Source organism: Psammomys obesus, unplaced genomic scaffold, assembly GCF_907164565.1.
Source record: "Psammomys obesus unplaced genomic scaffold, mPsaObe1.curated_primary_1811, whole genome shotgun sequence".
NCBI lineage: Eukaryota > Metazoa > Chordata > Mammalia > Rodentia > Muridae > Psammomys > Psammomys obesus.
The window spans coordinates 3,186,452-3,202,571 of NW_026596225.1; the positions used below are offsets into that span (position 1 = coordinate 3,186,452).

The 16,120-nt window shown below is 55.4% G+C and overlaps 1 protein-coding gene across 1 annotated transcript in view; it reads right to left on the bottom strand.

Moving 5' to 3' along the window:
- Fgfr4 (fibroblast growth factor receptor 4) overlaps positions 1–10,099 on the bottom strand; it is a 13,161-nt gene extending 3,062 nt beyond the window's left edge. Inside the window, exons 1-11 of the mRNA XM_055595803.1 lie at positions 9,974–10,099; positions 7,349–7,452; positions 6,434–6,697; positions 6,267–6,344; positions 6,022–6,188; positions 4,331–4,454; positions 3,616–3,806; positions 3,379–3,517; positions 2,893–3,083; positions 2,669–2,814; positions 2,465–2,586 (exon numbers count right to left, since the gene is read on the bottom strand). Coding sequence (XP_055451778.1) covers positions 2,465–2,586; positions 2,669–2,814; positions 2,893–3,083; positions 3,379–3,517; positions 3,616–3,806; positions 4,331–4,454; positions 6,022–6,188; positions 6,267–6,344; positions 6,434–6,697; positions 7,349–7,430 — 1,504 coding nt within the window. The 5' untranslated portion in view covers positions 7,431–7,452; positions 9,974–10,099. The remainder of the gene's footprint in view (positions 1–2,464; positions 2,587–2,668; positions 2,815–2,892; positions 3,084–3,378; positions 3,518–3,615; positions 3,807–4,330; positions 4,455–6,021; positions 6,189–6,266; positions 6,345–6,433; positions 6,698–7,348; positions 7,453–9,973) is intronic.
- Between the last annotated feature and the right edge of the window lie 6,021 nt (positions 10,100–16,120).

Below are 16,120 nucleotides of genomic sequence, written 5' to 3' on the forward strand. Positions count from 1 at the left end.
TGTGTATCTGTGTGTGTGTGTGTGTGTGTATCTGTGTGTGTGTGTGTTTGAAAAGGCGTGGGAAGCACAGGATGGTTTGGAGGGAGGGTAGAGTGGCGTGGACATTATCTAAATATAGACTCATACGTGAAACTCAAAAGAAGTAAGTGAGTTTGGGACCAGCCTGATCTACATATCCAGCTCCAGGACAGTCTATTTAGAACAGCAAAATCGTAATGAAACAAAACAACTCATGTATTTATTCAAGGCAATGTTTGTCTGTGTGGCCCTGGCTGTTCCAGCACTAACTTTGTAGACCAGGCTGGCCTCAAACGCAGAGATCTGCTTGCCTCAGCCTCCTGGCTGCTGGGAATGAAGATATGTGCCACTCTGTCTGGCTTTAAGAGTCTGGGAGACGCTCAGGGGATAAGGTGTGTGCAGCAGGGGGACCTGAGTTCGGGTCCCCAGCACCCGTGTGAAAGCTCTGTGCAGCAGCGGCTGCCCTGGCGCTCAGGGCTCAGGCTGGAGGTGGCTGGCAGCTGCATGGCCAGCTAGTGCTCAAGCTGAGACAGAGGGCACCGGGGCCAGTGAGAGACTGTGTCTCAGAAAAAGGTTGTGAGTAGTAGCGGAAGCCTCCTAAGGTCGCACACCCACGCCTGCATCCACATGCACGGCCAGCACACACCCACGCCCCACGATTCTCTCAAGCTCTTGTGAAGCGCAACACAGAGGCTGCAAGGATGAAACACGAAGAGTCTGAGAGAGATAGCCTTCCCACCAGCAGGCCATGGGATGGGAGGGAGGCCCAGCTGGGAAGGAGGCTGTGCTAAGCATGCTGGGGAAAGGCACCCGTTTCCAGGGGCAGGACGCACGCTGAGGGAAGAGACTGCCATGATTTCTCCAGAGAGACTGGGCAGAGGACCAGGGACTAGGCCCCAGAGATGACCTGCTGCCTTGGGACGAAGACGGAACTCTTATCCTAGCCACACACCAACATAAAACAGCCTGTTCCACAATCACTGCCTCACAGAAAGGCCAGCTGGCTCCAGCTGCGCAGAGTGGAGGGAGGAGGGGCCGCGCAGGGGCTGGGGACAGCAGCGGCAGGTTCTAATGGGCCCAGCAAGACGGGTAGGACCAAATGGTATAATACCAAACACCAAAAGACTGAGTGAGTGTGATGTGACTTATGCAGAACAAAACAATAAATAATGGCCACACAGAAGAAAGTGTAAGGAGCCAGCAGGATGGCTTGGTGCCTAGGCCCGAGGACAAGAGTTTGGTCCCTGGAATCGACTCCCACATGTTGTTCTCTGAGGCTAACACAGGCTACGGTGTTTGCTCACCCATGCTCACACTTACACACATATCACAGACACCACGATAGTTGCCTTAAATCCCTGCCCTTGGGAGGCAGAGGCCAGTGGATCTCTGTGCGTTCAGGTCCAGCCTGGTCTGTGAGTTCCGGGCTAGCCAGGACTGTGCAGTGTGACTGCATCTGAAAAAGCAGTCAACTTGTAAAGACAAGAGATTTCAGCGGGCCAGTGCCAAGTGACCGCAGAGCACTGTGGAACACTGCCTGGGGCCTGGGCTCCTTAATGCTCTCTGTCATTACTGGGAGTGGACATTGGTGACGCTGGCCCTTGACTGTTAGGCAGCCTCAGCCTGCCCTCTTCTTATCTCGGGAAGAGGTTTTCCTAGGTTGTCCGGACTGCACTTGAGCTCAGTCTGTAGCCTTAGCAGCACCGCTCCACCCAAGTTCCTAAGATTAAAGGCTTGCGCTGCTAGGCCCCATTTGAACCTGGGACTTTTTTTTTTTCCTTAAAGATTTGTTTTTTGCCTGTAAAAGCAAGCCAGGATAGCCAAGCCTACACAGAGACATGCGCACGCGCGTGTGTGTGGATGTGATATGTGTGTGCGTGTGTTGGGAGCCTTCAGAAGCCAGAAGATGTTGGAAACCCTGGGGCTAGATTACAAGTGCTTGATTGATTGACTGACTGATTTTTATGCACATTAGTGTTTTGCCTGCATCTATGTCTGTGTGAGGGGGTCAGATTATGGAGTTATAGTTATAGAGCTGCCATGTGGGTGCTGGGATTTGAACTCTGATCCTCTGGAAGAACAGTCAGTGCTCTTAACCACTGAGCTGTCTCCCCAGCCCTACAGGTGGTTTTGAGTAGCCTGATGTGTGTGCTGGGAATTGAACTTGAGTCCTCTGCAAGGGCAGCAAGCACAATTACTGGTTCAGCCATCTCTCCAGCCTTGAGACTGAGACGTTTTATTTGTTTGTCTCCAGACAGGGTTTCTCTGTGTAGCCTTGTCTGTCCTGGACTCGCTTTGTAGACCAGGCTGGCCTGACACTCACAGAGATTCTCCTGATGGCCTCCTGAGTGCTGGGACTACAGGCCTGTGCCACCACGCCCCTGCGTAGGCAGTCCCCACAGTCCCTTGTTCGACCCCTGCCCACCTGTCCAGGTTTCATGTGTACCTTTGAGCATCTTCACAGCCACAGTGCTGGTTTGGTCAGGCTGGGACGGGTCCATGCCGAAGGCCTCTGCTCGAACCACTTGCCCAAAGCAGCCCTCACCCAGGGGCTTTCCGAGCACCAGCCTGGACATCAAGAAGGCCCATGCCTCAGGTCTGTGGGCACCCCTCCTGAGCTGGCACCCCATCCTTGGCCTGCACATTGTACCTGTCCCGGGGGAACTCCCAGAGTGGGTCTAGGGGCAGGTCGAGGTTGACAAGGCCTGTGAGCAAGGGTGGGCCGCTGGAGGACAGCCGGACGCCTCGCACCAGGGACAAGCTTGACTTGCCAGAGGACCCCGACTCCAGAGAGAACTGCAAAGCAGGAGATTTGTTGTGCCTGCTGGGGTTTGGGCTGAGAGTCGCATGGGGCAGGGCTGGGGGGACAGGTACCTGTCGGGCCAGAGGGAAGCGGGACAACTTTTGTATGGTGACAGGCTGGCGAGAGTGGTGGCCGTGCATGGCTTGTCGGTGATACACACCGGCCAGCAGCAGGAGCACAGCCAAAGCCAGCGAGCCAGACACATACAGGATGACGTCTGTGGATCTGGCCTCAGAAGCTGCTGTCCACGCAAGGGCTTCCTCTGCTCGTTAGATGGACAGAGAAACCGAGCCGTCAGCGCGCTCAGCTGCACCGGCCCTTTTCCCCAGCTTAGGCCCCACAGCTACCAGCGCTTCCAGCGACACACACTGACAGAGCTGAAGCTACACCCTCACACCCCGGGGTCGCAGGGACAGTCTCGAGAATCCAACACATCCCTGCTGAGCTGAGTGGGGGCATGTGTCTGGCAGTCACAAAAAATAAATCGCTGTACCCCACAGGCCAAGGAAACCGCCTCCCCAGCAGGCCGCCCCCAGCCCCCCTCCCCAGGCCCTCACCCGGCAGCACAGTCAGCCAAGCCGACTGGTAGGACAGGCCGATGGAGTTGCCCGCCAGGCAGGTGTACTCTCCCGCGTCCTCAGCCGACACGTTCCTCAGGTACAGGACTTCTACCTCGGAGCTGTTGATGTCTGTGGTCTGCAGCGGAGGACAGGCTGGGTCCCAGGGGGCTCTGGGGCCACACTGCGGCTGGAGGGTGCTTGGGGCTCAGCCCAGCGGGGAAGGGGGGCGCGCACCTTCAGGACTTGCACGTAGGGGAAGCCGTCGGCGCCGAGGCTGCTGCCGTTGACGACGATGTGCTTGAGCCACTGGATGTGCGGCTGCGCGTCGCTGTACACCTTACACAGGAGCTCCACGTCGCTGCCGACCACAGCCGTGGTGTTGGCTGGGAGCCCGGCCTGCAGGATGGGCCGGTGCGGGGACCGCTCTGGGGGCCAGGCCGGGCCGTCAACCCTGACCAGTGGCACCCGCAGAACCACCCAGCTCACCCGCCCCAGCCGACCTCCCGGTTCAAGGGAAGGACTTTTGGACAGGCAGCTCAGATCTTGTCTACCTTTTGTTTACCTTCCTTCAGCTTTTTACGGCCCTGCTGCCTTTGGGTCCAGAAGAGCTTCTTGGCCTCACATTGTAAAATTCCACAGCCTGTCCCCCACCCCACACATGCTGCACCCGTGGCACAATATACCTGCCCCAAGTGCACTGCGCGCTTAAGGGCTGAATTCAGCCCGTGCCACCTGCCCGCATGCCCTTCTCCCTTTCCCTGTAGGCAGACTTCTCCTTCAGTCCACAAACCCTTTGCTTCCTTCTGACCCTTGGAGCTATTTGACTCATCTGGAACTGACTCCATTTTGTTTCCAAGACAAGAAGATAAGATACCCACCCAGAGGGAACGATGGAGCCCAAGATAAGCCAAGTTCTTTGTCCGCCCTCCCCGCCCTCCTGTCCACTCACCCAGCACATCCAGCAGATAGCTAAAGCGAATGCTACCCAGAGAGTTCTCCACGAGGCAGGTGTATGTGCCACGGTCTGAGGGCACCACGCTCTCCATCACCAGGCTCCAGTGTTGGTGGCGCAGCTGCAAGCAGGAACAGACCTGTTCAGAGGGAACCCAGGAAAGCCAAGGCAGGGGCAGGGCAGAATCTGCCCCTGGAGCCCTTCCCAATCTTCCTAGTCTCAGAGAGGGTCCAGCCAAGGCCAGAGATCCTTGGACAGAGAAAAAGGCTGGAAGAAGAGTCTGAATGGGGCTGGAGGCATTGTTCAGCAGTTAAGAACTCAGCCCCTCTTCCAGAGATCCCGGATTTGATTCCCAGCACCCACGTGGTGGCTCGCAGGCATCTGCACCTTCAGTCCCAGGAGGTCTGACACTCTCTTCTGGCCTTGCAGGCACTGGGCACGCACACAGTACACACACATGCAGGCAAACTTTCACACACACAAAATAAGCAAGTCTTAGAAAAAAGAAGTGTCTGAAGGCCAGGCATGGTGGTGCACCCCTTTGGTCCCAGCACTTAGGGAGCCAGAGGCAGGAGGATCTCTGGGGTCAAGGCCAACCTGATCTACAAAGCCAGTTCCAGGACAGCCAGGACTACACAGAGAAAGCCTGCCTTGGACAAACAAACCAACAAACCAACAAAACAAACCAAAAACTAAGAAGTGTCTGAAGGCCAGACATGGTGGTGTATGCCTTTGATCCCAACACTTGGAAGGCAAAGGCAGGAGGCTATGAGTTCAAGGCCAGCCTGGTCTAGAGAGTGAGTTCCAAACCAGTCAAGTCTACACAGCTACAGAGTGAGACTTGGTGTCAAACAAACAACAACAATGACAAATGTAATCTGAGCCCTAGGAGGAACCTTTTGAGGTTTTAGCTGCACCCTGTCTAGGTGTGCTCCTTGTGCTAGTGTTTGCCCACTAAGCCTCAGTTTCCTCTTTACAGTACCCTAAGACCTAGGATGCCAACTGGTCCATGCTTCTTCCCACTGTACGGGAGACACTCCACAGGAGGTGGGGGTTGGACACTAGCCTGTACTAGCCTATCAGAAGAACCAGCATCATCACCCCAGGTCACCCATGCCTTTAATCCAAGCACTCGGGAGGCAGAGGCTGGCAGATCCAAGTTCGAGGCCAGCCTGGTCTACAGAGTGAGTTCCAGGACAGCCGTGGATACATAGAGAAGCCCTGTGTCAAACCGGTATCCTGAGGGCTGGAGAGATGTTCGGTGGTTGGGGGCATGTGCTGCTCTTCTGGAGGACCTGAATTTGTTCCCTAGCACCCATCAGGCAGCTCACAATTGGCTATATAATTCCAGCTCCCAGGGATCTGGCGTTCCTCCTGGCCTATGTGGGCTACCATGCACAAGGTATTTGTAAATAAAGATAATAAAAACAAACCTTCAGTGCCCCCCAACATCAACGTCATCACCAGCAGTGAGAAACACCCCCCCCCCGCCAGAACACAAGAGTTAGCTGTTGCTAAGGCTCAGAGGTGAGGCTTGGGAGAGAGCAGCAGCCTGGGAACACGAGCCAGAGCTGTCCAGCCCTGAGGCTCTGTAACTGCCTTCCTTGTTAGCTAGGTCCACCTGCGTGAGGGGCTATCCAGAGCTGGTGGAAACAAGGGGGAGGCTGCCCTGGAAGCCGGGGACTCACCCGAATGCCTCCAATGCGGTTCTCCCCGTGGAAGGCCTGCCCATCCTTGAGCCAGTGGATAGTGGGTGTGGGGTTGCCTGCAGCCGGACAGCGGAATTTGACGGTGTTCCCCGCGGGCACCGCATGCAGCTTCTTCTCCATGCGTTGGGGGTGTGTCCAGTACGGCGCTGAAGGGAGAGGGAAGAGGGATCAGGACCCTCAGCTGACTTCGGCTCCCACACAGGTCTCCTCAGCGACACACCAACCTTGCTGGGGGTAAGCATGCCCCCTCGAGTTGCCGCTGAGGGTCTTGGGGTCCTCATCATGGATGGAGGTGAAGGAGTCTATTCAGGGACAAAGGAAGACATCTGAAGTCCAAGAGAGGAGGGTTTCTCTCCCAAGGCAGCCTTAAACCCCCTCCAGACCCTCTTACCGTCCATGGTCAAGGTAAGATTGTGTAGGACAGCCAGGGAGCCGCGTGCCAGGCAGAGGTACCGGCCGGCATCCTCAGGAAGGAAGCTGGCGATCTCCAGGCGGCCCCTCCAGCCCCGGACTCGTCCAGCGGAAGCTAGTCGACTGCCCTCCTTGTACCAGTGGCCGCCACGCTCGGTACGCCCACAGCACAGGCGCACAGGCTGCCCCAGGGCCAGAGTCAGCACCTGCTCCTGCTGCTCCAGGGTCGGGGCTAGACAGGGCTCTGTGGGCAGAGGGCACAAGTCACGACACCCAGAGCTCCATGGGAGGCCAGCCCTTCACTCCCCCCCATACAGAGAACATGCTACATTCATGGGACACAAAGAGCCTGTGACACATGCTGTTCACACACACATAGCCACATGCTACAAATGCTTTGCATAGGGCCGATGCCACACTTTGTCTGGGAGTTGACACACACACACACAAACACACACACACACACACGCTTGACACACATGCTAGACATGCTACTGCCCAAAATCCACACACATACACACACAAGGCACAAGCCATAGGTGCCACCTGCAGGACACTGGGCCACACTCCTGAGGCACACCGTACTCGGCACATACATCACACATGCTGCTTGCACCTCCCGGCCAACGCACCCAGTGCATAGAACGACGCACTTAGACTTACAGCCGAGGGGCTCAGGGGCTCGCCACTGGCTCTGCAGCCCAGCTCAGGCCCTGCGCCCTGCTAGGCTAATCCTCTCTGGGAGACATACAGATAGGAGAGTGCTGGCTGGGAGCCCTGCTGCCACTGTCCCAGGGCTGGGGCCAGGAGCCTCTCCAGCTTTGCTCAGCCAGAAGCCCTTTCTGGTGCCAGTCCATGCCACCCCCAATGCCCGCTCCCACCCTAGGGGCCATACCCAGCTCCATTTCCTCAGAGACCTCGAGGAACAAGGCTGGGGTCCCCAGAAGGAAGCTCAGCAGGGCCGCCAGCAGCCACATTTCTTTCCTGCTGAGTGCCTCCCTGAAACAGAGAGAGGGGAGGAAAGGGCCTGTTATGTGTGCTCTCTTGCCCCATTCGCTATTTTGCAGATGGGGACACAGAGACAGGAAGCAGTCAGCTGGCTCATCAGAACCCCCAGCCAAGGGGCAGCTGGACCAAGGCTGGGCCAGCACTGCTGCTGAGCCCTAGGAGATTCTGCAGGGCATGTGTGTGTGTGTGTGTGTGTGTGTGTGTGTGTATGCGAGCGAGTGCTCTCGGGCACTGGACTTCCTGTATGTCTTGAGTCCTACTGAGACCTTGGCATGCCTTCACAGAAAGAACATTTTCAGGATTACTTGCTTGGAAGGAAGCAAAGATGGTGACATATCTTTTGCTTACTCTCAGCACACATCATTTATTTATTTATTTTTTGCTGAATAAATTAATCCATTGCTGAAGAGTTGAAGAGAAGTGAAATCTAATACAAGGCCGGTCTTCAGCATCTGGATGCTGTCACATGGGCCCCCACTGACATTTCCTTGTCAGCTTGGCATCCCTCCAGTGTTGGGTGCTCTAACAAGGCACGGTCCCAATCAAGAACAGCCAGAGCCCGCCCTGAGGACACTTCCCGTGGTTTGTCCCTCAACCTTCATCTTAGACACTACAGAAGCTTGCTCGGTTTTGCTTATTGCTTTTGCAGAGCTGGGGATTGAACCCCAGACCTCCTCGCGTGCTAAGCCAACACTGTGCCACTGAGCTTCTCGTCTAGCTGGTTTTGTAACTAGCACAGACGTTGCATGACTGACAGTAACAAACTCAAATCCTGATTCCTGCCAAGACCTACCTTTGTCCCTGTCTGGACCATTATCATCATAGGATTGCTTCGGGGATAAAAGGTAAAAGATGGAGGGTGACACGCACAGAGCTGCTGAGATGTTCTCCCAATGCCTCACTGAGTGTGACCTGGAACCCTTTGTCTGACACGAATCAGTCTCTCTCTGCTTCCAAACTGTTGCTGTTAAGTTTGATGCACACGCTTGTCCAAATGCTGGGGTGTGGGGTGTGCTTCCGGAAAGGAAGCCTCGGCGCTCAGCCTTAGCATGATCGGGGACCAGTGTGGTCCCGGGGACAGACAGGCTGTACCTAGGTCTGCCTGACACCTGGCGGCACTGGCACCTTTGGGTCAGTGCTCTTTTTCTTCAGGGCCCTGTCCATGCTGGGTAAGTGTTCTGTGAATTCTGTGCCATCCTTGCACGGGGGCCATACTCTTCTCTGCAACAGTCCCGCTTTAGAATATGGACAGTTGGAGAGAACAGCAGGATTCTCAGAAGACGCATTCCAAACTTCGCCAAGCGGGGAGCCCTGCCCGGCAGTCCACTCTCCCCGCTGCCGCTCCGTTCAGGCCATCTGACCTCCTCAGTCACTCTGCATCTCATTTCCCTGCCCTTACTTAGGCTGGGTCATGCTCATTTCTTCCTTGGAATCTTGGCAATCTCGGTTCTGCTGTCCAGTACGTTTGTTTCTGTTTGTTTGGTTTGTTTTCACCCTGTCACCCACTTTACAAGGGTTAACTGCAGGCTGCCTTTTCTCTTTCTTTCTTTTTTATTATTTTGAGACAAGGTCTCACTAAAGTGGCCCGGGCAGGCTGGCTCTGAAGCTTTGTAAACCAAGCAGGTCTTCAGACTTCGAGCTTCCTGCCTCAGCCTGGCTAGCACCTGTCAAGGCTCATGCGGGCCAGGCCCAGCTTTTCAAGGCCTCATTTTAAACGCTAGTGTCTATCTTGTTAGTCCCGCTGCCTGTCCCTTTAGTCCCTTCAGTGAATTCTAAAATCCAGCAATTTGCTCTCGTGTCTGTACCTTTGTGTCCCTCATTCCTCTCGTCCAGTCCACAGGCTTAGCAAGGTCTTAGAACCTTGACCTGTCCCCTATCCTTGAATGGCTCGGCCCATCTACAAAAGACTCCTACCACGCCCAGCTTGCGCTGGGGTGGACAGGTCCCAGAAGGTTTTATGCCCACTCCAGGCTGCCCTGAACTCACAGCCACGCGCTGCAAGCCAGGTGGCCGCGGCTGGCGGCTTAAGATCGCTCCTGGGACCCGAGGCTGTCATCAGAAAGCGCGGTGCTCCGCACCCTCCCGCACTCCCAGGACGGGGACCTCTAGGCGAGTGACTGCGCCTATCTGTGTTCTCATCTTTATCCCAGGAGCTCTGGGTCACCCGCCCGAGGGCTGCCGTGCTCCGACTTTAGTCCCCCCGGGAGCGCGGTGCCCGAGCGGAGTTGCACAGACAGCGGCCCGTCGCCCCCGCCCCGGTGGGCAATAAGTAACCAGAACGCTGACCAGGGTGCTCTTTGAACGCAGGGGGACAAAAGGCCCTGTGTGCGCTGCGGGTTACTGATTTACCGCCCCCTCCACCCAGCCACCGCCGCCGCGCGGGCGCCAAGGTCCCTGAGCCGGACGGCGTAGCTCCGAGCCCCGCGCCGCTGCCCCCGGCGGCCCGGAGGGCGGCGTGTGGCGCGGCTCACCGGGGCCGGAGGCTCGGCTCGCTGTGCGCGGCGCGGCTCACCTGGCTCCTCCCGGCTCGCGGCTCACGGTCCGGCGGCGCGGGCGCACTCAGCCGCCCGGAGCTCCTCCGCCCCGCGCCGAAGCGCCAGGAAGGTCCAAGGCAACTAACTGCAGCGTGGCGGGGGGCTGCCCGTCGGCCCCGCCCACCAGGGCCCCGCCCCGGCCCCGCCCCTCGCCTCGCCCCGCCCCCGGTCCCGCCCACCCGGACCAGCGCTCCCCTGAGAGGCGTGGTCGAGGCCCTGCGAGCGTCAGCCCCGGAGCTGCGGACCGCTCAGTCTCCGGCGCCCCGAGCGCGCGGCTTTAGCTCCAGGGACCCCGGCCGACCTCCAAGGTGTGAATGCCACCTGCTCCGTCCCCCGCTCGCCATCAGTCCGCAGCTCGGCAGGCTGCTCTCGTCCCGTGCCATCGCTGGGCATCACATAGAATCGCCCTCTTCTCGTCCGTTGACACCTTTCTCTGCGCGGTGGTGGCGCACGCCTTCAATCCCAGCACACCGGACGCAGAGGCAGGCGGAGCTCTGTGAGCTCGAGGCCAGCCTGTTCTACAGAGTGAGTTCCAGGACAGCTAGGGCTACACAGCCAAACCCTGTCTGGAACACTCAAAACAAAATAATAAAATAAAAGATGATTTAAAATAAGTAAAATAAAGTACATTATCAGGCTGGGCCTGATAATCCCAGCTACTCAGAAGGCTAAGGCAGGACGATTGACTCGGCAACACAGTGAGGCCCTGTCTGAAAAGAAAATGAAAAAAAAAAATGCAGGGAGCAGGAGTCCTGCCCATTTGTCATGCATGGGGCAAATCCTAGTGTAATAAACAAATATCGGAATTAAAAAAATTATTTACTGTGCATTGCTGTTTTGCCTGCGTGTCTGTCTGTATGAAGGTGTTGGATCCCTGGAACTGGAGTTATAGATGGTTGTGAGCTGTCATGTGGGTGCTGGGAATTGAACCCAGGTCCTCTGGGAACACAGCCAGTGCTCTTAACTGCTGAGCGGTCTCTCCAGCATCCCCCCTTTTTTTCCTCCAAAGTTTTACTTGTTATGTGTACAATGTTCTGTGTGCATGTGTACCTGCACACCAGAAGAGGGCGCCAGATCTCACTATAGATGGTTGTGAGCCACCATGTGGTTGCTGGGAATGAACCCAGGACCTTCTGAAAAGCAGCCAGTGCTCTTAAACTCTGAGCAATCTCTCCAGCCCCCCCTTTTAATTTTAATTTTCATTTTTAATTTTTAAAAAGTTTAAATTTTTATTTTACATTATGTTTTGCCTGCAATGTACTTCTCCTGCAGATAGCAGGAGAGGATCAATTTTCTGGACCAGATCCTCTGAAATAGTAGCTGCTGCTGTAACCAGGGAATATTTCCCAGGCTCTTAAACTTTACTGTTAGGTGCACCTGTCTTTTTAGCAGGATCTAGTTATGCTGCGAAGGCAGCTTGTCCTCCACCCTGCAATGCTCTTCCCGCCTTGCTTTCAGGCTGCTGAGATTGTAGGTTTGCTGCAGGACCCCTGGCTGCAGCAGGCGCATGGGGCCAGGCCTGGCTCACGCTTGCATTGCGATTGCAGGTGGGAGTCACCGAAGGCCCGGGAGCTTCAAATAACATCTCATAACTTTCCTGCGGATGGTTTTGGCATGACCCTGGGGATTGGGCCCACAGGTGCAGGCCTTCCACACGTCTTGTTGCTCCCAGGCCTACCCCTGGGCCTTTGCGCCTGGTTTCTGTCTTCCTAGTCTGACCTGCTCGCCTCTCCGTCCAGTTAATCTTATCACATGCTTTGGTCTCAGTTCACTGTGGGACAGCCCTGTGGATTCCCAGGTTCCCTTTGTTAGGAGGAGAAAGAAGTGGGCCTCAGGCCTCAGTCCTATCCCTCCTCATCCTGTCTTCATTTCTCCCGGGAAGATTTGCAAAAAGGAGGACTCCTGAGCTCACACGCCACCTGTGAACACTTAGCCCGTTATTTCTCCTTCACCCCTTGCACTCGGTGACTGAACAGTCTGTGTGAGCAGCTCCCGGGAGGCAGGACCCAGCCTTTGTATCTCAGGGCCCGGACACGTTAGGTGTCTTCAAGAGCTTCATCCCCACCCAGCTCAGGTGTCTCACCTGTGTGCGCTCCGTCAGGCAGGTGGACTGTGGCTTGGCCAGGAAGCCAGCGTGGCCGTGTCTCACCAAAGCCCAGGACTCTGCTCCTTGGAAAAACTCAGCTCAGGTCGTCGGCACAGCCCCTGGCTTTCCCCCAGGGCGAGGTGTGCAGCAGCTTCCTTTCCTTCAAAAATTTCTGTTTGCAAGGTGTGTGTGCTGTGTGTGTGTGCTGTGTGTGTGGATGTGTGTGTGTGTGCTGTGGGTATGTGTGCTGTGGGTGTGTGTACACGTGGGGTGTGTTTGTGTATGTATGTGCAGTATGTGGGGTGTGTATGCATGATGCGTGTGTGAGTGTGTGTTATTGTCATCGTGAACCATCCACGGTGGGTTCTGGGAAGAGCAGTACACACTCTAAACCACTGAGCCAACTCTCCCGTCCTGTTCTAGTTTTAACTTTAATCTTGTTTGATTTTATTATTCCATGTGCATGGCTGTTCACCAACTGCACGCCCTGCCCTGGAAGCAGAGGAAGATGCTGGGTCCCCTGGGACTGGAGTTACGGATGGCTGTGAGCGGCCATGTGGGTGCTGGGACTTGAACCTGGGGCTTCCATATGAACAAGCGCTCTTAACTGCTGCTCCAACTCTCCAGCCTCAGTTTTAATCTTATGTTATTTTATGCTGGGATCAGACCCAGAACTTGTGCATTCCTGGTGTGTCTGAAGCCACCTGGCTGCTTCCAGTCCAGACTGTGGTGTCGTTGCCAGGAGAGCTGTCTCTGTTCACTCCCAAAAAGATAGTGGTGCTTCTCCATGTAACCAAAGTTTTGTTTGTGATCTCTCTCTCTCTGAGTGTGTGTGAGTGAGAGAGAAAGAGAGGTGTAGTTCTGTCTAGCCTTGAACTATGCTAGTGCACTGGATAACATTTTGTTTTCTGTTTTTTTTTTTTTTTTTTCTTCCTTTTCTCCAACAAAAAGAATTGTCTCCTCCCAAAGGTAAGTCCAAATGTCAGTAGTCACTGTGTTTTTGAAAGCAGCTTATCCTGACCAGGAAGTGGTGGCTGGTGCCTGTAATTACAGCACTGAGAGGCTGAGACAGGAGGATCAGTGTGGGCTCCAGGAGCCCTGCCTTGGCTATTTAGTGACTGCCAGTACAGCCAGAACACTAAGTGAGAACCTGTCTCAAGACCCCCCCCCCCATATATACAGGCACACAAACATGCACACTGGGTGGGGGTGGGGAAAGAAAAAGAAGTTTCTTATGATCTCCCAGTCTGGCTCCTCAAGAGTGCCCAGGAAGAAGGACGGGACCTGCTCTGCAGAGAGACTCCTGGCTCTCTCATCTCTGGCCCTCCGTGGACTCTCCACATTGAACACCGTTCTTGGGTCCTTGGTGAGCTCACAATAGGAGCTGGACCCTACAGCACAGATTTTATCTGGGCTCCCTGAGCCCAGAGCTAATTAATTAGGAGCTTCCTACAACCCCACCGTCTCCCGAGATCCCCCAGGCACTCAGGTTGCCCCCAGCCTCCAGGACACATTCTCTAAGTCTCCTGACTGAGCGGCCGCCCGCACTCACACTCACTGGACTGTTGGTTCCCACCTCCCGGCAAGCGCTTAGTTAAGGCGGCCCTCACTTCTGCTGTGTCCCTTAGCTTCCTGTGTGCACTCTTCTCTTTCCTTTTTACTACTCCCCTCCTCCCCCTCCTCCCCCTTCCCTTCCCTCTTGTTCTGGAAGGTGTGTACCACCGCACCCTGCCCCTGTGAACTGTTTCAAATTCTGTGGAAGGCCGCAGAGCAGAGCCCGCCTCTGGGCAGATATAAGATTACGGTGGGGAAGGAGTGGGCAGCCGGAGGCAGGCTTCCTCCCCTTGCTCTTGTTACCTTTTTTTATTTCTTGGAAACAGAGGCCGGCTCCACAGCCCTGGCTGTCCTGGAATTCACCCCGCAGATTGGTAGATCAGACTGGCCTTTAAGTCCCCCATTCTCCCAAGTACTTGAATTATAGGTGTGAGCCATGCCCCTGGCTTCCAGGCCCAGTGTTTCCTAGAAGGCAGGGACTCACATGAAGGTCCGTGGAAGGGGACACGGAGTGGGGCCCCCACACCACGCTTCTCTTGCTGTCCTTTGGTCCAGTTCTGCTGAGGCTCCCATGTTGGCCAAGCCATAGGCACACGCTTACAGACCTGTCCCTGGAGTGCCAGGCAGAGGAAGGAGGGTCTCTGGAGATGGGTCCTCACCCACCCCCACCTTGGAGGACGGGGGTGGGTAGCGCTGTTGGGAGTGAGGGCAGAGGCTGCCTGGTGATATTGCTCTTGGCCAGCAGCCTGGCTCAGGAGACACAGGGCTCTGTGTGGAAGAGCTGCCACCGAGCCAGCACAACCCCCACCCAGGCCCCACGCCAGCTAAGCCTGGCCCTGGTTCTGATTCCGTCCTCTGACCTGGGCCTCATCTTTCGTCTTTGCTTCATTTCTTTCTTTGAAAACGATTTTTGAGAGTTTTAAAATACAGCAAACACAGAGCACACGTTCATTATGGCCGCAGAAGCTGGGAGCGGAGCGGACGTCCCGACGGCCAGCCCTTCTCCGTGCCTCCACCCTGCCTCCATGTATCTGGACGCACAAACACCATGTGTCAGAATTGTCTGCAGGATTCAGGCAGTAACATGCGACGTGGCTTTGTAGCCTAAGAGCAGTAGGCCGCCACATACATGGATCATCTATCTTAGGGACGGCACAGATTTGTGTGTGTTTGTTCAGGATGTTTGTGCAATATTGATAAGGACTAACGTTCCCCGGGCCGGATCCCGGTGAGAGACTGACACATCACAGGAAGAGTGTGAGGCCGGGGGACTGGAGGTGGCCCAGGGCTAAAAGTCCTGGCTGCTCTTGAAGAGGGGCGGGATCAGACCCCAGCTCCCAAAGCTCTCTTCCGGCCTCCAACAGCGTGCACGCCTGTGCTGCACAGACACACATGCAGGCAAAACCCATATTACACACATACAAAGAAGTACGCAGAGTGGCCATATAGACAAGCAAGGCTCGGGATTAACGACCTGTTAGGACTGCATTTTCCCGCCTCTCTGTTGTGGCTGTTGGTTTTCTCCTGATGAGGGCCTGGTTAGCCTGGAATCTGCTCTGCAGATCTGGGCGGCCTGGAACTCACAGAGCTCCGCCTGCCTCTGCCTCCCCAGTGCTGGGTTCCAGGTGTTCGTCACCACTGCCAGTCTACAGTGTGTGTTTGTAACTGCTAAGCCATCATCTCCCTCGTCCCTCCAGACTTTTATCATTGTAAGGTTTATTTTTATTATGTGTATATGCGCATGTGTGTGTTTGCAGATGCTCTTGAACCTTTGGAGTTGGTGTTACGGGTGGTTGGGAGTCACAAACCTGGGTGCTAGGAATCTAACTCAGGTCCTCTCCAAAAGCAGTACACGCATGTTCTTAACCACTGAGCCATCTTCCGCCCTCTCTTCTTTCTTTTTAAGATTTTATTTATTTAATGTGAGTGCTCTACTTGCAAGCACACCTGCGTGCCAGAAGAGGGCATCAGATGCCAGTATTGTGACCCACCACGTGGCTGCTGGGAACTGAACTCAGGACCTCTGGAAGAGCGGACAGTGCTCTTAGCCACGAAGCCATCTCTCCACCCTTTCTTCTTCTTTTCTATTTTGTTTTTTGAGATAGAGTTTCTCTGTATAGTTCTAGCTGCCATGGAACTCACTCTGTAGACCAGGCTGGCCTTGAACTCATAGAGCTCCGCCTGCCTCTGTGCTGGGATCACAGGTGTGCACCACAGCGCCTGGTGATTTTCTCCTACTCTTACAGGCTTTCAGGTCTGGTCCGCTGATCAGAATAGAGGCCAGTGATAGCAACTGAACAGCTGTTTAAAGGTTGTGTCTGAAAACTGGGGGGGGGGGGGCTGTTTGTGACCACAGAGAAGTCATTCCAAGCCTATTTCACTTTCTGTGACTTGTAATGCTTCCTTTGGGGACGCAATGTGATGATGTGAGAGGAAGAACAATGCTGGCTTAGCACAGCACAGTCAGCGAGGACAGAGCCACTTC